Raw genomic sequence first — 23,631 nt, 5'->3', positions numbered from 1 at the left:
GGTTGAGTGTCCGACTTTCGCTTAGGTCATGATCTCATGGTATGTGGGTTCGAGCCCCGCGTCGGGCTCTGTGCTGACTGCCAGCTCAGAGCCTGGAGCCTGTTTCAGAGTCTGTGACTCCCTCTCTCTCTGACCCTCCCCTACTCATGCTGTCTCTCTCCTAGAAATAAATAAAACATTAAAAAAAAAAAAAGAAAAACATTTCCAAAACAATCCAGAATATTATCAGTACTACAGAAAGAATGACATGATTGACCTACTGATTAATTGATTTTATTATTGTTATTTTAATATAATTTATTGTCAAATTGGCTAACATACAGTGCGTAAAGTGTGCTCTTGGTTTTGGGGGTAGATTCCTATGGTTATATATTTTTTAAATGCTTATTTATTTTTGAGAGAGACAGAGTGTGGGTGGGGGAGGGGCAGAGAGACAGGGAGACAGAGAAACCGAAGCAGGCCCCAGGCTCTAGGCTGTCAGCCCAGAGTGCTCACTGTGTAGGGCTCAAACTTACGAACCATGAGATAATGACCTGAACCAAAGTTGGACGTTTAACCTTGACTGAGTCACCCAGGCACTGGCATATTTTTAATGAGATTTATTTTTTCCTCAAAATAATAACAAAATATAGGTGTTTAATGAGAATCTTATTTGTAGCATGATGAAAATGATTAAGAGTTAAGTTCCTAAATACCTTGTTTCCATTCTTCAGTGCTCACCGTTCACATTGAATAGGAATGTGTTTTTGCAGGGGTCAGTGTCATTCAAGGATGTAACGGTAGACTTCAGCAGGGAGGAGTGGCAGCAGTTGGACCTTGCTCAGAAAAGCCTGTACAGGGATGTAATGCTGGAAAACTATTTCAACTTGATCTCAGTGGGTAAGCACAGCTTGCCTGGGGATTAGGCTGTACCTGCTTGAGTATATTTTCATTCTCAGTGGAATTTTTCACATCTGTGGGATTTCTGAGGTATGTGGGAGTTCTAAAAACTGCAGGTCATCCGAAGTGTGTAATAGCTTTGTCCTTATTTTGTTCTGTGTTATTAATTGTCCATTTGGTGTGTTATGATTATACCGCTGTTCTGCATGAAGTTCTCTGAAAAGTAAATGTAATGCTTCATTGAATGGCCTCTGAAACCAAGTCTGCTATCATTTCCTGTTGATAGGGTGTCATGTTCCCAAACCGAAAGTCATTTTCAACTTGGAGCAAGAAGAGCCATGTGTGCTAGATGGTGACATCTCAAGTCACAGCTGTCTGGGTGAGTAGGGAACTGAGAGCATGGAAAGTGGGAGTGAACCGCGGTTGTACGGGCAGTGGCTGGCAGCTGTGGGGCACTGTCAGTAAGACACCTCTGTAATATTATGCACTTTTGGAACTGTATGGTGGCTTGGGTGCAGTCCCTGGATATCTGAAGGCCGTTCCCACTTTAAGGCCCCTTCCCATATCAGCATCCTTGTCTTTGCTTGACTTTCTAGGAGGGAATGATTTTTATTTACTCCTACTTTATTTTGTTTTGTTTTTAATTTTTTTTTAATAGTTTATTTATTTTTGAGACAGAGAGAGAGACAGAACATGAGTGGGGAGGGGCAGAGAGAGAGGGAGACAGAATCTGAAACAGGCTCCAGGCTCTGAGCTATCAGCACAGAGCCTGATGCGGGGCTCGAAACCACGAACTGTGAGATCTGACCTGAGCCAACGTCAGACACTTAACTGACTGAGCCACCCAGGTGCCCCTATTTACTCCTACTTTGTATCTAGGATCCTGCTTTATGGTTTTTCTCCCATTCTCTAGCATTTTTATTCTCTTTACCTCCATCCCATCATGGTCTTAAATCCTTCTCTTACACATTTATATACTCCTTGATTTACCTTTTTAAAAAATTACTGTGGCTCACACTCTTGCTGGTTTCTTTTCATTTTCTCTCTTTCCCCTTATTTGCTTCCAAATTGTCACTTAGAGATGGCCTTCCTGTATCATGTCCCATGTCTCTCCTCTAGCTGTTGACTTTGAGGGTATCATTTCTACATTTGGGGGACAGCATTTTGCTGTGTATGGCATCAATAGTTATGTTTCCTGACATTTTCTTTTTACTTGGCTAGTGTAACAGCACTGACTTCATCTTTCTAACTAATGTACTTATTTTGACATTTTATAAAAAGTTTCTGTACTTTGTTTACTTGAAATTAAGTTAATTTTATTCCTTAGTTTGTAATTAATGTCATTATCAATGTATCTAACATCCCCTTCCATTTTGTTTCTTTATTTCTCCCTTTTAATTCTCACTCCCCCTGGGCATGGAGGAGGGCACTTGTTGGCATGAGCACTGGGTGTTATATGGAAACCAACTTGACAATAAACTATGGAAGAAAAAAAAACAAACACAAAATCACTAAAAATAAAAAAATAAATGGCTAATTGAGTAATTGAAAAAAAACCACACATAACAAAACAAAATAATAATTCTCCCCATATTTGTTTTCATCCTTAGAGGTAACTTCTCTAGTGTAGTTGATATGGTTGCTTTCTATCCTTGAATTTGTGGAATATTTGTAAAATTTAAATTGTTGGCATTTTTGTTTGTAGAAATGGTACTGTGCTATATGTCCTCCTCAGTTTCGTTTCTTTTCTTTTTTTTTGCTTTTCTCTTCTTTTCTTTTCAACTCTTAGCACTAAATTGGCTCATGTTGCAATGTATTTTTCTAGTTCATTGCTTATAACTGATGCATAGATTCCATAGTGTGAAGAGACACCACATTTTGTTCGTCTGGCCGTCCAGCTGGACTACAATCAGTACTGCAGTAAATTTCTTCATGAACTATTCTTTGATGAGAATTTCTTGGGGAAGAGTAACAGGATTGCCTTATCATGGCTTATAATATTTTATTTGATGAAGTATGACCACATTATTTTCTGGATTGGATGTGTCATTCTACAGTCCCATGAGTGTACAAGGACATCAGTTTCTCTACATCCCTGCCCCTGTTTCCAAGAATTTCTAATAATTTGGCTAATCCAATGGACTAGAATTTCTAGTTATTACTTTAACTTGTGTTTCTCTAATAAAATATTTTGAGCATCTCACTGTATATCTTATAATAGATTCTGACTTCATTTCTCTTTCCAGTTTTATTGAGAAATACCTTACATATATCATTGTATAAACAACACGATGGTTTGATTTGCATACTGTGAAATGATTACCACCATAGGTTCAGATAAAAATCGATCTTCTCATACAGATACAATAAAAAGAAAAGAAAGAAAAAAGGGAGAATTGTTTTTTCTTTGTGATGAGAACTCAGGATCACTCTCTTAACAACTTTCCTGTATGCTGTGTAAAAGTGCTAGCGCTAGTCACCATACCAAGCATCACATCCCTGGCACTTATAACTGGAGTTTTGTATCTTTTGACCACCTTCTTCCAGTCCCTCTCTCCTACCCTCCACCTCAGGTAACCACACATCTGATTTCATTTTCTATGAATTTAGGTTTTTTTCCAATTCCATGTATAAGTGAGGTTATCATTTATGTAGTGTTTGTCTTTCTCTCACTTGCCTTACTTAGCGTAATGCTTTCAGGTCCATCCACGTTGTTGCAAATGATTGGATTTCCTCCTTTTTTTTATCGCTTAATAATATTCTGTTGTAAATACGGGCGCCTGGGCGGCTCAGTTGGTTAAGCCGTCGACTTCGGCCCAGGTCGTGATCTCATGGTTCATGAGTTTGAGCCCTGCGTCAGGCTCTGTGCCGACAGCTCAGAGCCTGGAGCCTGCTTCAGTTTCTGTATCTCTCTCTCTCTCTGACCCTCCCCTGCTCACGCTGTCTTTCTCTCAGAAATAAATAAAATTAAAAAAAAAAATTAAAAATTAAAAAAAAATTCTGTTGTATATATACACTACAACTTTATCCATTCATTTATTGATGTACACTTAGGTTGTTTGCATGTCTTGACTATTATAAATATTGCTGCAGCAAATGTAGGGTTGCAGATATGTTTTTGGATGGGTGTTTTTGTTTCCTTTGGATATATTCCCTGAAGTGTAATTGCTGGATCAGATGATAGTTCTATTTTTAATTTTTTGATGATCCTCTGTACTGTTTTCCACAGTGGCTGTACCAGTTTATAATCTCACCAACAGTGAACAAGGGCTCCCTCTTCTCCACATCTATACCAGCATTTGTAATCTTTTGTCTTTTTGATGATGGAAATTCTAACAAGCATGAGGTGATATCTCATTATGGTTTAATTCACATTCCCCTGATGATGAGTGAGCATCTTTTCATGTACCAGTCAGGCTGTCATATATCTTTTTTTTTTTTTTTTTTTAAGAGAGAGGAAACTCAGGCAGGAGAGGAGCAGAGGAGGGGAGAGAGAGAGAAACTTAAGCAGGCTCCACACCGAGCATGGAGTTCGACATGGGGCTCGATCTCACAACCTTAAGATCATGACCTGAGCCGAAATCAGGAATCAGACGCTCAATTGACTGAGCCCTTTGGGCACCCCCAGCCTGTCATATATCTTCTTTGGAGAAATATCCATTCAGTTCCTTAGCCCCCACCCCTTTTTTTTTCTGATTTAGATGGTATTTATTTATTTACTTTGAAGTTTTTATTTAAATTCCAGTTATTTAACACACAGTGTAATATTAGTTTCAGGTGTACAACATAGTGATTCAGCACTTCTATACAGCACTCTGCTCATCACAGGTGCCCTCCTTAATCCCCATCATCTATTTCACCCTTCCCCCCTCCCTTCCTTCCCACTCACCTCCCCCTGATAACCATATTTATTCTCTATAGTTAAGAGTCTCTTTCTTGGTTTACCTCTTTTTCCCCTTTTACATTTGTTTTATTTCTTAAATTCACATGTGAATGAAATCATATGGTATTTGTCTTTCTCTGAGTACTTATTTTGCTTAGCATCATACTCTCTAGCTCCATCCATGTCATTGCAAATGCCTTTGCCCACTTTTTCCCAAAGTTTTTGTTTAAATTCCTAGTAGTTAACATATAGTGTAATATTAATTTCAAGTGTAGAATTTAGTGATTCATCACTTACATACAATGCCCAGTGCTGTTGTATTCATCACTTACATACAACACAGCACTGACCTCCTTAATCCCCATTACCTATTTAACCTGTCCACCTGCCCACCTCCCCTCTGGTAACCATCAGTTTATTCTCTATAGTCTGCTTCCTAGTTTTCCTCTCTTTTTTCCACCTCTATGTTCATTTGTTTTGTTTTATAAGTTACCATTTACCTCTTTGGTTAGGTTTATTCTTAGGGAACTTATGGGTTTTGGTACAATTCTAATGGGATTGACTTCTTGATTTCTCTTTCCACTGCTTCATTTTTGGTGTCTAGAAGTGCAACTGATTTCTATACATTGATTTTGTATCCTCTGACTACTGAATTTGTATAACAGTTCTAGCAATTTTTTGGTGGGCTCTTTTGGGTTTTCTAAATAGAGTCTCTTGTCATCTGCAAATAGTGAAGTTTTCCTTCCTCCTTGCCGATTTGGTTGCCTTTTCTTTCTTTCTTTTTTTTTTAATGTTTATTTATTTTGAGGGGGGAGGAGGGGCAGTGAGAAAGGGACAGAGTGAATCCCAAGCAGGCTTCGCTGATGGAGCCTGTCACAGGGCTCAGTCTCACAAACTGTGAGATCATAACCTGAGCCAAACCGAGTCGGACACTTAACCGACTGAGCCACCCAGGCACTTCAATATGCCTTTTATTTCTTTTTGTTGTCTGATTGCTGTGGCTAGGACCTCCAGTATGTGTTAATAAAAGTGGTGAAAGTGGACATCCCTGTCTTGTTTCTGACCATAGAGGAAAAGCTCTCAGTTTTTCCCCATTGAGGATGATACCAGCTGTGGGGTTTTCATATATGGCCTTTATTATTACCTACTTTGTTGAGGGTTTTTATCATTAATGAATGTACTTTGTCAAATGCTTTTTCTGCATCTATTGAAAGGATCATATGGTTCTTTTCCTTTCTTTTGTTACTGTGGGGCATTGTGTTGATTGGATATGCGATATTAAACCACCCCTATAGTCCAGGAATAAATCCCACTTGATTGGGGTGAATGAATGATTCCTTTAATGTACTGTTGGATTTAGTTTGCTAGTATTTCATTGATAATTTTTGCACCACATTTATCAGAGATACTGACCTATAGTTCTGTTTTTTTGTGTGGAGTCTGTCTAGTTTTGGTATTGGGGTAATGCTGGTGTCATAGAATGAATTTGGAAGTTTTCCTTCCGTTTTAATTTTTTAGAATAGTTTGAGAAGAGTAGTGATGAACTCTTCATTAAATGTTTGGTAGAATTCCCTTGTGGGGGTGCCTGGGTGGTTCAGTTGGTTAAACGTCTGGCTCTTGATATCAGCTCAGGCCACGATCTCAGGATTTGTGAGATCGAGCCTGACATAGGGCTCTGTACTGATGGTGTGGAGCGTGCTTGGGATTCTCTCTCTCTCTCTCTCTCTCTCTCTCTCTCTCAAAATAAATAAACTTTAAAAAAATCCCCTGTGAAGCCTTCAGGCCCTGGACTTTTATTTGTTGTTAGTTTTTGATTACTGACTCAATTTCTTTGCTGGCTGTAGGTCTGTTTTAGTTTTCTATTTCTTCCTATTTCACTTAAAGTAGTTTATGTTTCTAGGAATTTATCCATTTCTTCCAGGTTGTCCAGTTTGTTGGCATATAGTTTTTCATGATCTCTTGTAATTGCTTGTATTTCTGTGGTGTTGGTTGTTATTTATCTTCTTTTATTTGTGATTTTATTTATTTGAGCCTTTTCTGTTTTCTTTTTAATAAGTCTTGCTTGGGGTTTATCAGTTTTATTAATTTTTTTACAGAACCAGCTCCTAGTTTCATTGATCTGTTCTATTGGGTATTTTTGTTTGTTCTATATCATTTATTTCTGCTCTAATATTTATTATTTCCTTTCTTCTGCTGGCTTTAGACTCTGTTGTTCTTTTTCTAGCTTCCTTAGGTATAAGGTTAGGTTGTTTATTGGAGATTTTTCTTGCTTCTTGAGGTAGGTCTGTATTGGTATATACTTCCCTCTTAGGACGGCCTTTGCTGCATCACAAAGGTTTTGGACCATCGTGTTTCATTTTCATTTGTTTCCATGCATTTTTAAGTGTCATCTATTCTGGAGAATGTTCCATATGTACTTGAGAAGAATGTGTATGTATTCAGCTGCTTTAGGATTAAATGTTCTGAATATAACTGTTAAGTCCATCTGGTCCTGTTGTGTCATTCAAAGCCATTGCTTACTTGTTGATTTTCTGCTTAGATGATCTGTCCATTGCTGTAAGTGGGGTGTTAGGGGCCCCTACTATTATGGTATCATTATCAGTGAGTTCCTTAACTTTTGTTATTGTTTTATATATTTGGATGCTCACATGTTGGGGACAAATATTTACAATTGTTAGATCTTGTTGGATAGGCCCCTTTATGATGATATAGTGCCCTTCATTTCTTGTTATAGTCTTTGGTTTAAAATCTAGTTTATCTGATAGGAATACTACTACTCCGGCTTTCTTTTGACATCCATTTGCATGGGAAATGTTTCTCCATCCCCTACTATCAATCTGCAGGTATCTTTAGGTCTAAAACAAGTGAGTCTCTTATAGACAGCATATAGATGGGTCTTATTTTTATTCATTCTGACATCCTGTCTTTTCAGTGGAGCATTTAATCCATTTACATTCAGAGTAATTATTGGTAGGTATGTATTTAGTACCATTTTATTACTTGTTTTGTTCTTGTTTCTACAGGTTTTACTGTTCCTTTCTTGATCACTTTTGGTCTTTCCTTTCCATTCACAGAGTCCCCATTAGGCTCTCTCGCAGGGCTGGTTTAGTGGTCACGAACTCTTGTAAGTTTTGTTTGTCTGGGAAGCTCTTCATCTCTCCTTCTCTTCTGAATGAAAGCCTTGCTGGATAAAGTATTCTTGTCATTTGCCTGTTTTTTAAGTAGGTTTTTTTTTCTATTGAGTTGCGTGGGTTTTGTGATCTATTTTGGATATTAACATCTTACTGGATAGATGGTTGCAAATATCTTCTCCCATTCTGTATGCTTTCCTTTCATTTTGTTGTTGGGTTCTTTTACTGTGGGCACAGAAGCTTTTACGTTTTATATAGTCCCACTGGTTGATTTTAGTTTTGTGGCTTGTTCTTTAGGAGCCACATCTGGCTTCATTTTTGATGACTGACTTGCTGACATCTCCTAAGCCTCACTCCACTTTCCTTGCCTTCTGCCCCACATTTGAGCAAACCTCTAAGAAAGCCCAGTTGCTCCCTCCCTCGGAGCCCATGGGCTCACGGGCGCGGTCAGCCTGAGTGCTTGTGCTGAGCAGTGAACCTTTTCATACCTTGTTGGTGTGTGTATTACATCCTCACCAAATTTGGGGCGAGGGTATGTCCTTTCTTAGCAGGCACCTTAACAGTGGGTGCGGTGAGCAGGATGTCAAGAGGATCACCACTGCCACAGGGGTCTTTCTTTTCTCTTGCTGTCAGGTTCTCTTGCCTGCTGGTGACTACCTGCTTTGAGCTATGCTGCTTTATGCTACATTTGCTGAGTCCTATGAGCCTCTGTCATATATATATGTGTGTGCATGTGTGTGTATGTATATATATATATATATATATATAAAACTAACCCAAGTTGAAAGTTATAGTTGGCATATTTAGGGACAGATGTGTGTCTCAGATTGAAATCAAGGGTCTTAATTCCAGCATAAGTTGTGATGAACACTAGGCTCAGGTCAGGGAAATGAATCGTACGCTGTCACTGTTGGTTGTGTGTCTCAAGCAGGCATCGGCCCTTGTATAGAATACTCAGGGGAATGACAGATGCGTTTTGCATTTAAGGGCCCATCTGGTGGCCACTTGTATGAAGGAAGAGCAGGTATAATGCTGCATACTAAAAGCAGATGGCTCACCTTTCAAAATTTCATCATGTTCTATTGTTATTTTTTAAATTTACCCTGTGATTCATCTTCTCAAATAATTCTTTCTGCCCTTTCTACTAACATTTCTCTTTTAGGAAATATCACTTAGATGCCCTCCTCCTCTTAGTCAAAACCATGTCTATATTTTCTCAAGTTTTTAGTTTATTCTAACCTTACTTGGATGTGCTAATCCCATATTTTTTTTATTAGTTCATCTTAGGTGCTAGATTTCATTGCTCAAAACACCATGTTTATCCTGTCATAGCTATATGGAGCCCAACTAAAGCTACTGCCTATTTTCTAACACATGACAAATTCTTCTCTCAGTGGGTTTGTAAACTAAAGAAAGGAAGAGGATAGATTTTGATGGGCACCTTTCAGGCCCTGCTTCAGACAGCCACCCCTGTCTGCTGTTATATCCCTCCTGTTGCGTGCATGTATCTCTGCACCCCAAACCAGAATAAAGAATCGAATCATAGTCTTTTTTTGCCATTTGGCTAAATCAGAATGACTGACGCTACAGTAGTATAACTCTATATAAGTAAGTTGGTATTTAGGGCACAGTGATCAATAGGGAAGGAGAAAGCAGGAGATTATTGGATGAAGGATAACTAGAATAATAGGATAAGAATAATAAGAATCTAGACCCAAATACTTCTTTTTTTTTAATTTTTTAATGTTTTATTTATTTCTGAGAGAGAGAGACAACGTGAGCAGGGGAGGGTCAGAGAGAGAGGGAGATACAGAACCTGAAACAGGCTCCAGGCTCTGAGCTGGGAGTCAGCACAGAGCCCGATGCAGGGCTCGAACCCACAAACTGTGAGATCATGACCTGAGCCGAAGTCGGACGCTTAACCGACTAAGCCAGCCAGGCGCCCCCCAAATGCTTCTTTTAAGGCACATAGTTTGTCATTTTGTCCCTCTGACACCTAACTAAGTAATTCTGCTACATACATGGAGCTTTTGTGGCTTCAGGTTGAAATTCATCTTCTCCAGTTACTAAACATTTGATTTGAGCAAATTACCTGAGTCTTCTGCGGCAGTTTCCTCATCTGTAAAATAGAGACAAGGATGATACCAAGAGCGAAAGACTGTAATGATTATACAAGTTAGTGTAGAACTTGGGACAGTGCTTGGTGCACCTAGCTGCCACTGCTTGTTTAGTAAATGTAATATAACAGTTCATTTTACTGCTGTACCTTATATGTAAATCTGTTACAAATCCGATATTATTTACATTTTACATATTTGTATACATATTTGTTAAATTTATATAAAGCTTCTTACAGTTCCCTGTATTCACCCTAAATCACCTGTATATATTACCCCTTCTATGTTCCTAACTCTTCTTTGTGTGTCTTATTTTTTTCCTTCTTTTTTAGATGGGAATGTTGGTTTTGAAACTTTACAGCAGGGAATGTCTAAAGAAGTTTCAATCCAGTTTGAGAGAATTAATCTCTTTACAAGAGATGACCCATATTCCATTTTAGAAGAATTGTGGCAAGATGACAAACAGACAGAGAGATGTGAGGAATACCAGAATAAAAGTGTAAATCACGTCGCCTTTATCAACAAGAAAACAGTAGCTAATGAGAGAGACTGTGAATATAAGGACATTGAGAAAACTGAACCTGTAAACACATACGTTGTTTCTGCAAGAAAAAGACTCCAGAACTATGACTCATTTGGAAGGACTTTGAAGCCTATTGTAAGCTTATGTAATTATAGAAACAGTGCAACAGAAAATCTTGATAAGATTACTAGATATGGTAATATTTTCACTCCTATAAATTCTCATACAAAAACAAGTGATTGTGAATATAACCAGTGTAAGAAACTTCTGAGTCATAAGCAAGCTCTGACTCAACATCACAAAATTCATACTGGGGAGAATCTCAATTTACTTTCTGATTATGTAAAAATTTTCACCCAGGAGTCACACCTGTTTGCACATCAAAGTATTTATACTCAGGAGAAACAGCATGAACATAGCAAATGTGAGACAGTCTTCACTCAGAAGTCCCAACTTGCTGTACCTCAGAAGGCTTTTACAAGAGAGAAACCCTACAGATGCACTGAATATGAGAAGGACTTTTGCCTCAAGTCAAGTCATGAGGAAACTCACACTGAGGAGAATCACTGTAAATGCAGTGAATATGAAAATGCCTTTATCCAGAAGTCAGATCTGTTCAAGTGCAAGGGAATTCATATTGGAGAAAAACCCTATGAATACAGTGAACGTGGGGAAAATGTTTCTCAGAATTCAAACCTCAATATACATAAAAAAAATTGTACTGGAGAGAAACACTTTGAATGTACTGTATGTGGAAAAGCCTTCACAAGGAAATCAACACTAAGTATGCATCAGAAAATCCATACAGGAGAAAAACCCTATGTATGTACTGAGTGTGGGAAAGCCTTTATACGGAAGTCACATTTTATTACACATGAAAGAATTCACACTGGAGAGAAACCTTACGAATGCAGTGACTGTGGAAAGTCCTTTATAAAGAAATCACAACTCCATGTGCATCAGCGAATTCACACAGGAGAGAATCCCTTTATATGTACAGAATGTGGGAAAGTCTTCACTCACAAGACAAATCTCATTATACACCAGAAAATTCATACTGGAGAGAGACCTTATATATGTACTGAATGTGCTAAGGCCTTTACTGACAGGTCAAATCTCATCAAACACCAAAAAATTCATACTGGAGAGAAACCTTATAAATGCAGTGATTGTGGAAAATCATTCACTTGGAAGTCACGGCTCAGGATACATCAGAAATGCCACACTGGTGAGAGACATTATGAATGCACTGAGTGTGGGAAAGCCTTCATCCAGAAGTCAACACTAAGTATGCATCAGAGAATTCACAGAGGAGAAAAACCCTATGTTTGCACTGAATGTGGAAAGGCCTTTTTCCACAAGTCACATTTTATTACACATGAGAGAATTCATACTGGAGAAAAACCTTATGAATGCAGTGACTGTGGGAAATCCTTCACTAAGAAGTCACAACTCCATGTACATCAGCAAATTCACACAGGCGAGAAACCCTACAGATGTGCTGAGTGTGGAAAGGCCTTCACTGACAGATCGAATCTCTTTACACACCAGAAAATTCATACTGGGGAGAAACCCTATAAATGCAGTGACTGTGGAAAAGCCTTCACTCGGAAGTCAGGCCTCCATATTCATCAGCAATCTCATACTGGAGAGAGACACTATGAGTGCAGTGAATGTGGGAAAGCCTTTGCAAGAAAATCAACACTAATTATGCATCAGAGAATTCATACAGGAGAGAAACCCTATATTTGTACTGAATGTGGGAAGTCCTTCATCCAGAAATCACACTTAAATCGGCATCGGAGAATTCATACTGGAGAGAAACCCTATGAATGCAGTGACTGTGGGAAGGCCTTCATTAAGAAGTCACAGCTCCATGAGCATCATCGAATTCACACAGGAGAGAAGCCATTTATATGTGCTGAATGTGGAAAAGCCTTCACCATCAGATCAAATCTTATTAAACACCAGAAAATTCATGCCAAACAGAAGGCCTATAAAGGCAGTGACTTTAAGAAAGCCTTAAACTGGAGGCCACAGCTCAGTATACATCAGAAATCAGATACTAGGGAAGTAGCGTGTCCAGTGCCACAAGCATGGTGTGGGGATACCAAGGAGTGAGAGGCTACCATATGACTAAGGAGGAGGTAACCAACGCCACCTTACCTCTGGTCAGAAGTAGGAATGTCTGGATCACGGAGCTGATGTCCAATTACACATATGTGAGAGACACTTTGGAGAAAGTATATAAGCAATGTGTGATGGCCACGCTTAGTTACTGGACAGGTACTGGGATTGAAAAGCCCCTGCAAATAATAGCAAATCTGCAAGGAGAGGACTTAGTCTTTCTTGTTTCATGTTATGGAGAAGCAGCTTTATAAGTTCAGGGCTCTTGAGCTTTTCATGCCCTGGGTAGCAAAAATATTCGATATTGACTAAAGGAAGTCCTTCATGAGCAGAGAGCTAAAAAAAATTTTTTTTATTGTCTAAGGACATTGAAATCAAGGCAAAAATATAGACAGTTTAGGTCTATAATGAAGAGAAACCAGAAGTTTCTGTGAAAATTGACATTAAAGACACAAAGAAAGGACTTTTTTCCCCCTTCGGGAGTCACTCTTATTTATTGTTTATAGTATCTGTTAGTGTGTGGAAATTTGGATAAACATTTTTTAATTTGATTTAGATTGGTAAATTAGAACCACGAGCTTACTTGAAGATTCATAGGCCTCTTTAGTTATTAACCAATATGTTCCCTTATTTATTAATTCCCTGCCATGGCCTAGGTAACTCACACCTAAGAGGCATAAAGTTCTCCCAGCTGTATCCCCAGAGTGACCAATGAGGTAAACAGCAGCCCCACAGACTCCTTACTTGTCACCTTAGGACTGGCTCCGAGACCATGGGACTCAGGTCAGGTCACAGATCCAGAGGTCAGCACTTGGGACTGTCAGCCTCATCCACAGAAATCTTTTTTTTTTTTAAATAGAGTTCTGTTTGGAAAAGACAGATTAAGAAAATGCGTTTGAAAACCTAGAATTCTTTACTCCCATGGAAGTTTTGTTAGTACATTCTCTGCATGGCCATTAGTGCCAGGTGACTACGGGACACTACTGTTCGCATTTGAGTTTGTTTTCTGAGAAGACAGAGTTGCACATTCGAAAGAGTAACCTCTTGTCCCCTCCCAGTCTCTACAAATTAATCCAACTGTGTTTGCAGACCCTCTGAATTCTTACAGATTTTTTTGTCATTTATTCTAAAAGATCTGAAGAGAAGTGTTTCATCTTCCAGAATATTTGTGAATTTGTCTCTCCTTTATGTCAACCCATTTTTGTCTTTGTTTTTGCATACATTCAGATTTAGAATTGTTATACTCTTTCTGGTTAATTGAAACTTAATTATTATGAAATGTTCATTTTTATTACCACTGATTCTGTTTTTTTGCCTTAAATTTACTGCATCAGATATTAATACTCTATGCATATTTCCCTTATTGAAGGCTAAAATAAATTAGTACTAATTATTATCCAGGAAACAGAATTTCTGGATGAGGTGCGGCGCTAGAACATTAGCACCTTTATTTCTCTCTTGGTTTACATGATACTAATGTCATGCATTTGGATTTTGTGTGTAGTTGATGTGATCAGTCATTGTCTCAGAGTCCACGTTCATTTATATTAATCTACATATGTCTTCCATTGTTTTTTGGAAAATAAGCTTTCAGTGTAAGTACCTTTGAAGGTAATGTGCTTTTTTTTTTTTTTTTTTACCTTTTCTCTCCCTCCTTCAAAATTTATGTCTTGTCTTTGGCTGCCAGCAGTTCACAGTGGTGTGCCTAGGTGTGATTTCCTATGTATTTGTTTGGGGTTTGCAGTGATTTTTTAAATCTGTAGCTTCTTTACATTTTGGGAAATTTCTTGCTATTATCAATGCAAAGTATGCTTCTACTTCATTGTTTTCCTCTGCTTTATCTAGAGATTACCCCATTATTTAGAACCTCTGTAAACCTTTTTTCATTTGTTGTTTCAGATTTTGGTAATGCTTGGTTTCCCCTATATGCGGTGATTTTAAATCACCTATCTATATTAAGCACTGCAGAGACACTGAGATGGTCTGGATGGTATCATCTTCCAGAGAAGATTTGCCTTTGACTCTATAGTGACTAGGCGAGAGCATGCGCACCCCCGCCTGTCTTCATCCAGTCCTGTACTGAGAGTCTGTGAGACTGTGCCCCAGTCCCAGGAAGGCTTGTCTGCGGTTTTTCACGCTAGAGATGTAGGACTTGGGGAGATTTGCTTGATGTCTCATTCTGCGAAGAAACTTAATTCTAGTATTTGTGCCATTATGTCCCATAAATTTGTTAAAAGCTGAAGGTCTGTTGCCCAGGATTTGCTTTAAAAATTAGTAAACACTTCATTTCAATATTCCAAACTCCAGAGGTTATGTCTTATTTCTAATCCTATTCCTGTATTTTCTCACTTCTTGGTAGCTCTCCAGTGCCATCACAAAACTAAATATATTTAATATTTTCTTCCACCACTTTTAGTTCTCAAAGGAAGTACTTGTCTGTACCACTTACTTTGTCTAATATTAGCAGAAGTTTTCAATGTCCTGAGATAGCTGTTTGTTTCTTTTAAAGAGTTTTTTAAATGTTTATTTATTTTTGAGAGAAACAGAATGCAAGCGGGGGAAGGGCAGAGAGAGGGAGACAAAGAATCCGAAGCAGGCTCCAGGATCCAAGCTGTCAGCACAGAGCCCGATGTGGAGCTCAGACTCACAAACAGTGAGATCATGACCTGAGCCAAAATCTGACACTTAACCAACTGAGCCACCCAGGCACCCCAATAGCTGTTCCTTTCTAAAAGGAGTGTGGAGGGGCGCCTGGGTGGTTTAGTCGGTTAAGCGTCCAACTTTCACTTAGGTCATGATCTCGCGGTTCGTGGGTTCAAGCCCCGCGTCGGGCTCTGTGCTGACTGCCAGCTCAGAGCCTGGAGCCTGTTTCAGTCTGTGACTCCCTCTCTCTCTGACCCTCCCCTGCTCACGCTGTCTCTCTGTCTCCTAGAAATAAATAAAAAACATTAAAAAAATTTTTTTTAAATAAATAAAAGGAGTGTGGAGTCCAGAAATAAGTTTTTTAAATTACCAAAACTTTTGAAGCTAACTTAAAAGTGAACATGTGCTGATTTGTGACACTCTTCCCTTTTTTTTTGTGGCTAAAAGTTAAGGCATTTACTGTTTTGTTGAAGATTTTGTAAACTTTGATACATAAAAGAAAATTAACTGTAGTGCTTTCAGATTTTATTATGGTAGCTGCTAAACTTTTGCAAAAACAGATTGAGGCTGTCATGTTTCTTTTTTAATCGGATGGCTTCTTTGGGTAATAAACAGGAAATTAAGTTAATGAACACTGGTGTGTGAGCCCAGGGGTTTGAAAATAAGGATTTCAAAGACTAATTTAGAAGGATTACTAAGATAGTGATTCTCAACCTTTTTATTCCCAGGCACATTTTTTAAAAATACAATTCTAGGGGCACCTGTGTGGCTCAAGTCAGTTAAGCGTCTGACTCAGGTCATGATTTTGACTCATGGTTTGTGAATTTGAGCCCCATATCAGGCTCTGCACAACTGGCACAGAGCCTGTTGGAATTCTCTCTCTCCCTCTCCCTCTCTGCCTCTCTTCCATTCTCTTTCTCTCTCTCTCAAAATAAACTTTATAAATAAATACATGCATATATACATGTATGCATACATAAAACAATTCTACCTTACTAAGCCAGAAAAAGAAGATATGTTACCTTTTGTAAACATAGTAACGTCTAGGAGAAAGGAAGACTTCCTTTTGTGGGCCTCCACTTATTTGAAGAGGCGATGGAAATTGATTGGGGAATGGATGATGGACAGTGCTGGGTGGAATGGATGATGGACTCTTCTTAGATGGAACTCCAAGGTTAGCATAAATCGGAGGCATCTGCAAGGAGAGGAGTGTGAATTAGACATATGCCAGAGCTGTAATAATAGTTCACTTGTGTACAGCAGAACTTTTTAAAAACAGTTTTACAATCTTGGGGCACCTGGGTGGCTTAGTCGGTTAATCGTCTGACTTCGGCTCAGGTCATGATCTCATGGTTCATGGATTCAGGCCCCGCGTCGGGCTCTGTGCTTACAGCTCGGAGCCTGGAGCCTGCTTCAGATTCCGTATCTCCCTCTCTCTCTGACCCTTCCCTGCTCATGCTGTCTCTCTCTCTCAGAAATAAATATAACATAAAAATTTTTTTAAATAAAAATAAAAACAGTTTTACAATCTAAATTTAATTAAAAATGTACTTTAATTTTTAAAAAGGAATCTCATTCTGTGAATTCAGTAAATTAAGAAAACTTTAACTCAAACGAACATTTATACATCAGATGATTCATAGGAGAGAGTAGTTTTCTGTCTTCCTAAATGTGAGTGAATAGGGCTTCATTCACAAATCATTACTTCATTACATAACAGAGAATTCATGCTACAGAGACCTTCTGAACACAGTAACCAGAAAATCGTCCACTGAAAAGTCACCTTTCTGAACATCAGCAAATTCACACATGAGAGAAATAACAGGTCAAATGCTTATTGTTTCCCAGAAACTCATTTTGGAAAGAGAAACCTATGAAAGCAATACCTGAAGAACCAAGTGGAAGTTATCATTAAACTTTCTGCTGGAAGTTAACAAAGTAAATGCACTTCGTGTGAAAATAGCTGCACTCAGAAATTAGTTTTCAGTATTCAGTATTTGTGCATGAGTGAAATTGTAGATTTCCTGAAAATGAGAAAGACTTCTCATGTAAGTTTGAACCAGTTGTAAATTACTCATACTGCAGATTTGCTGTATGTCAAAAAGTCTTTGTCCATGAGTTGTATCTTGCTGGATGTCATAGACAATGGAGAAGAATAAGTTATTTCTTAATAAATCAAATTTTCTTTTCAAAAACATCATTTTCTTATAATGCCATAAACTTCATACTGGGAGAATGCTAAATTTGTTACAGTTGCAAGAAGTGTTCCCATAGAAGCAAACTTCACAAGAAGTATAATTCATTTTGTTTCTTGGTTAAATTTCCTGCCTGTGTCTCAAACCAGTGGGAACAAATAGGCCAGCCCAATAATTGCCTTTTTTTTTTTACTTTTTAAACTTTTGATGTAGAAATTGTTTAGAACAGTTAAAAGTGTTTCAAGAATAGGAAGGGCACAAAAAAAAATATAGGACCCTTTACCCAAATTCATCTGTTAACATTTCCCCCCATTTATCATTGAAATTTTAATTCTTAGAGTTTTATTAGTAAGGTTGGCAAGAAACAACCAGATTGTATCAGTAAGGTAATTTTCTATTACTAATAATCATAGAAAAATAAACACTACATGTCAAGGGAAATGAAATTTGAAGACTGCTACCTTTTCTCCCAACACTTTCAGGCCTTTCTGATGTCCTTATTCTTCAAACTGCAGATGATGGGGTTTAGCACAGGAATGACAACATTGTACAGGACAGAGACCAACTGGTCTTTCCCCAGTGAGTGAGGGGCCTTAGGTATGTGAACACTGCACTGCCATGGTGGAGAAGGACAATGACCAGGTGCAAGGCACAGGTAGGAAAGGACTTTTGCCTCCCCTCTAAGGAGCGGATCCTCGAGGCGATAGAGATAATACAGAGATAGGAGAAGACAATACTCCGTAGAGGAGTACAGCAAACGAAGACCCCCATGGAGAACAATGCCAACTAATTGACAGAAGTGTCCCTACAAGACAACAGCCTTTGTTTTAATTAAATGCGTTGAAACACATATGTGTGTGTACACACACTTAAAACTGTGTAAATGTAACATTTTATCTCTTGAACTTTGGACTTTGTCCACTCTTTTAGTTGCTCTTCTAACAACTCCAGCCACAGCAACAGTCTGTCACCATAAAAACAATGGTTGTCAGCATCATAGTTTTCTTTTTACTCAGTCATATAGACACTCTAATGTTATATGTGCACATGTATGAGTGGTTTTTTTTTTGATTTACAAAATGTTTATTTAATTTTGAAAGAGACAGAATGTGAGCTGGGGAGCGACAGAGAGAGAGGGAAACAGAATCCAAAGTGGGCTCTAGGCTCTGAGCTGTCAGCATGGAGACCAATGTGGGGCTTGAACTCATGAATCGCAAGATCATGACCTGAGCCAAAGTCAGACACTTAACCGACTGAGCCACCCAGCTGCCTCCACCCACATGAGTGTATTTTAATTGTCTTAAGATGGGATTATATTACAGACATCGTTTTACATCTTTTGCTCTGAACAATAACCAGCTGAAAAGAACCCACAGTGTGGACAGGCCATAATTTGTTCAGCCACTCTGGGACTGTTTGTTCACATTCTTCTCATTAGGAAAAATGATCTATAACCACTCTCAACAGGTGGGATAGCATAATGAGCTAGTAGGTAGTCACAACCATGTCCTTATCTACTGGAGCTTTTTTCTTTCTGTAACCTACTTCTAGCAATGAGATAGATTGTATTTTCGATGGATTGTGGGGTTTTTTTTAAGTTTATTTATTTTTGAGAGAGGCAGAGACAGTGTGAGTGGGAGAGGGCAGAAAGAGGAGAAGAGAGAGTGAGAATCCCAAGCAGGCTCCACACTGTCAGCGCAGAGCTTGATGCGGGGCTCTCACTCACCAACTGGGTGATCATGACCTGAGCCAAAACCAAGAGTTGGATGCTTAACCAACTGAGCCACGCGGTCGCCCCTGTGTTTTTTCATTTTTATTTTTTTTTTAATTTTGTGTTTATTTTTGAGAGAGAGAAAGAATCTGAAAGGCTCCAGACTCTGAGCTTTCAGCACAGAGCCCGACACAGGTCTCGAACTCACAAACTGCAAGATCATGACCTGAGTTCAACCAAGTGAACCACCCAGACACCCATCTGTGTTTTCTTATTTTAAAGAAATTGCCAGATCTCTGGAATAAGACTCTCATTTCATATTTCCAACATTGGTGTATAAAGCTACCCTTTCCCCTCTACTAAAAATAATGGTTACTCTTTAACTTTGAGAAGTTTTCTGATTTCAAAGGATAACTACTTTTAATTTACATGTTAATATACCTCTTTAAGTGTTTCTTGACCATTTACCTTGCTATTCCATAAGTTGCCTTTATAAACCATTTATTCATTTTTTCTTTTCGGGTTGTTGTCGACTTGTAAAAGCTTTTTGTATATTAATGATAATAACTTTTTAAAGAAAACTGTTACTTAACTCTTGACTTTGTATATATTTTCTCATTCACATAATTTTATTTTTTACATGTTTAAATATGTCAGCCTATTCTTTTATCTGAGTTTCTAGTCTTAGTTAAGCTTCACATATTAGAAGATTTTTAAGTGTCTTTTTTTGGCATATGTTGTGTATCTTTACAAAAAGTGTTTATTTGTTTCTTGGCCATGGACAGCCACTTTCAGTTTTAGACAGTGTTGGTTTGCTGAGCAATTCCATTCCTCTTCCCTTACTGCTTACTTTGTTAGCATCTTGAAGCTGGTAGTGGCCAGGTGACTGATTCAGGCCAGGAGAAGCAAAACTCTTTTTTTTTTTTTTTTTTTTTTTTAATGTTTTATTTATTTCTAGGAGAGAGAGACAGCGTGAGCAGGGGAGGGTCAGAGAGAGAAGGAGTCACAGACTCTGAAACAGGCTCCAGGCTCCGAGCTGGCAGTCAGCACAGAGCCCGACGCGGGGCTCGAACCCACAAACCGCGAGATCATGACCTAAGCGAAAGTCGGACACTTAACCGACTAAGCCACCCAGGCGCCCCAAGGAGAAGCAAAACTCTGATAGGCGTGTTCTGGGAAAACCTTTGCTTTCCTAAAAAAGGGGACAGATTTAGCTGCTGCCATCAATTTACCCTTCTTCCTGCCTTGCACATGATGCCTGCAGCAGTATGTGGTAACCTTCTCTCAATCCTAGGTGAAAGAATCAGAGACACTGGTCATGAAAATATTAGTCAATGCTAATTGCAAGTTAACTCCAGACTTTTACTAGGTGATAGAAATAAGCAGGTTTTACCTAAACCATTTTATTCTAGGTTTCTCTTGTACCTGAAAGCATGCCTAAATTTATTCAGACATCAAGATGTATAAAGTAACCCATTCGTTCTCTTTTAAAATAGGAAAATATTTTAAAACCCCAGTAGATCCCCGACATACATTTAAGTAAGGTAGAGAGATAGCAAGTTTACATAAGATTTGTAATGAGTAAGAAGAACAATTGATACTGGATCCATTAATAGGATCAAAAGAGAATACTACCTAGAGGAAATGAATGATTTCCTGGCAAGACATAATTGATCCAAATTGAAAAGGAAATGAAAAAACTTGATAACTGTACAATAAATTGTAAATATCATTATACAGAGCAACCGTTTAAAATACCAGGACATTAGGAAAAGATTTCTTAAATATGACACATAATAATGAAATATAAAAGGAAAAAATGTTAAATTTGACTTTTCAAAATTAAAAACTCATCCTTTGAAAAGCACTACCAAGAAATTGAAAAGGCAAGTTACAGAATGGGAGAGAATGTTTACAATAGATATCTGACTAAAGATTTGTATCCTGAAAATGTAAGAAATTTACAACCCAATTATAAGAAGGCAAATAATCTAATTTTTAAAATGTCAACAAATTCAGAGATTGTTCATGAAAGATGTGATGTGGCCAAGAAGAACAAGAAAACATTTTCAACATTAGCCATTAAGGAAATACAAATTAAAATTACAATAATACCTCTATACACTCATTATGTTTGGAAAATAAAGTTATGCATCATAAACACTAGTCCCTAGCTTAGAGACTTCTCTTCTGGGTTCTTCTTCCTGCCCTGCTTGCTGTGTGTGCCAAATTACTACTAATACAGAATGTGGAAGTAACAGACAATAAATTGTCCCCCATGCTTGTGCTTGAGACTCAGATCTCTGTAGAAGGATCTCCTCTCAGCCCACTGGTGTAAAATAAAACTCCAATCCACCAACATCTCCACGTGCTGCTTGGTTTTTCTGCCAGCAATCCAGCCTGTTTCTGTAACAATTAAAATGATTGGCAGCAACACGTATTGGAAGTTGTGGAGCAACTGGAACTCATCTGTGGCAAATGGAAATTTGAAATGACAAACATTTTGGAAAATAGTTTGCAAATTCTTAAACAGTTAGAACATACAGCTACCATGCACCCCAGCCATTCCACTCCCATATTTAATCCCAGAGCACCAAAAACTTATGTTCATATAGACTTGTACATGATTGTTGATAGTTTTATTCATAACAGCCCCAAACTGAAAATAACATGTCCATCATAAGTGAATAAATATCCAAATGTTGCATATCCGTAAATGACTACTATAGTGCTGATCAGCAGTAAAGAACAATGACTACTGACTTGTGCAACAGCACAGATGTATTTAAGTCATTTTGAGTAGAAGCCATACATTAAAGTATTACATACTGAATACTTGCATTTATATGAAATTCTGGAAATACAAACTAACAGTAAAGTGACAAAAATTAAGGTTGGTGGTTGCCTGGGGCTGGGGGTGGAGGGAGGGATGGCCATCAAAGGGGAACAAAGAATGTTTTTGGGATGATGAGAATGTTTTATATTTCTGTTGTGTTGGTGGTTTCGCAGATGTGCACAACTGTCAAATGTATTGAACACTATATTGATGCAGTTTATTATATGTAAGTTATATCAATAAAGTTGATTTTTAAAAAACAACATGAAAAGTTGTATTCATTCTGATTTTGGCATGTTTAGAGACCAGATAATTTTATTAACTCACATTATTCCAAGTCCTAGAGATAGTATTTCCCAATATATTTTTATTTCTTTTCATTATTTCATTGAAATTTAAAAATACACCATCAGTATAAACCATCATAATAAATGGCATGCAAAAATGAAGAATTATTTATTAATGCTTGTTGCTTATGACCATAGATCCAAAAATCATAACACTTTTAGCACATAGAATGAATCTTGCAGTATATAAAATTAAAACTAACAATGAATTGAATTTTAGGATTAAAACTTTAATCCTAAAATTCAAGAGTGATGGAATATCAGTGAGAATAACCTAAGTTAAAAGAGAAAGGCAGGGCTCCTGTGTGGCTCAGTCAGTTGAGCCTCTGACTTTTGCTCAGGTAATGATCTCACAGTTCCTAAGCCCCACACAGAGCCTGCTTCCGATCCTGTCTCTCTGCCCTTCTCCCGCTCTTGCCCTCTCTTAAAAATAAACATTTAAAAAAGAGAAAGGAGGAGCACCTGGGTGCTCAGTCGGTTAAGCTTCTGACTCTCGGTTTCAACTCAGGTCATGATCTCGAGGTTTCATGAGTTCAAGCCCCACATCGGGCTCTGTGTTGACCATGTAGAGCCTGCTTGAGATTTTCTCTCTCCCTCACTATCTGCCCCTCCCCCATTCATGCTGTCGGTGTCTCATAAATAAATACTTAAAAATTAAAACAAGAGAAAAGCAATATGTTTAATATCAATATTTACTGAAAAGTATTTGATCATCATTCTTTACTAATAAAGTAGGCATGGTTAGAAACTACTTAAACATAGTTATTTTACTAAGTAACAACAAATATTTTAAGTAGAAATAAATAGTTGAATTCAAATCATTAATTAGGGGGCCCCTGAATGACTTAGTCAGTTAAGTGTCTGACTCTTGATTTTGACTTATGATTTCACGGTTTGGGAGTTCGAGCCCTGTGTCAGGCTCCTCAGTGATGGTGCAGAGCCTGTTTGTGATTCTCTCTCCCTCTCTCGCTGCCCCTCTCCCTCTCACACTCACTCTCAAAAAATAAATAAACTTTAAAAAATTAGTAGTTAGGATTTTCCAACAGTGCCATTATTGTTTAACATAGTATTAGAAAGTATGGCATATGAAATAAGATGAGAAAATGCAAATATTGATATGAACATTGGAAACAAAGAAATAATAGATTCTGTTAAAACAACAGCTATGCCATTTAGTTCTATGAGAAAGTATAGTTCATCTATTATTGATAATATATGTACTTGCTTACAACACTTAAA

General features: G+C 38.0%; 1 protein-coding gene across 2 annotated transcripts in view; it reads left to right on the top strand.

Annotated features, from left to right (window-relative positions):
• The window catches only part of ZNF484 (zinc finger protein 484), a 31,109-nt gene extending 15,900 nt beyond the window's left edge, over nt 1–15,209 (top strand). For both annotated transcript variants that reach the window (XM_039216450.1, XM_039216449.1), the window contains exons 3-5: nt 753–879; nt 1,166–1,258; nt 10,343–15,209. In XM_039216450.1, the coding sequence (XP_039072381.1) occupies nt 753–879; nt 1,166–1,258; nt 10,343–12,654 (2,532 nt within the window). In that variant the 3' untranslated portion in view covers nt 12,655–15,209. The remainder of the gene's footprint in view (nt 1–752; nt 880–1,165; nt 1,259–10,342) is intronic.
• Nucleotides 15,210–23,631: the final 8,422 nt, after the last annotated feature.

The sequence above is a fragment of the Hyaena hyaena genome, unplaced genomic scaffold (assembly GCF_003009895.1).
Source record: "Hyaena hyaena isolate Hyena2069 unplaced genomic scaffold, ASM300989v1 scaffold_634, whole genome shotgun sequence".
Lineage (NCBI taxonomy): Eukaryota > Metazoa > Chordata > Mammalia > Carnivora > Hyaenidae > Hyaena > Hyaena hyaena.
This window is presented reverse-complemented; position numbering and strand designations above follow the sequence as displayed.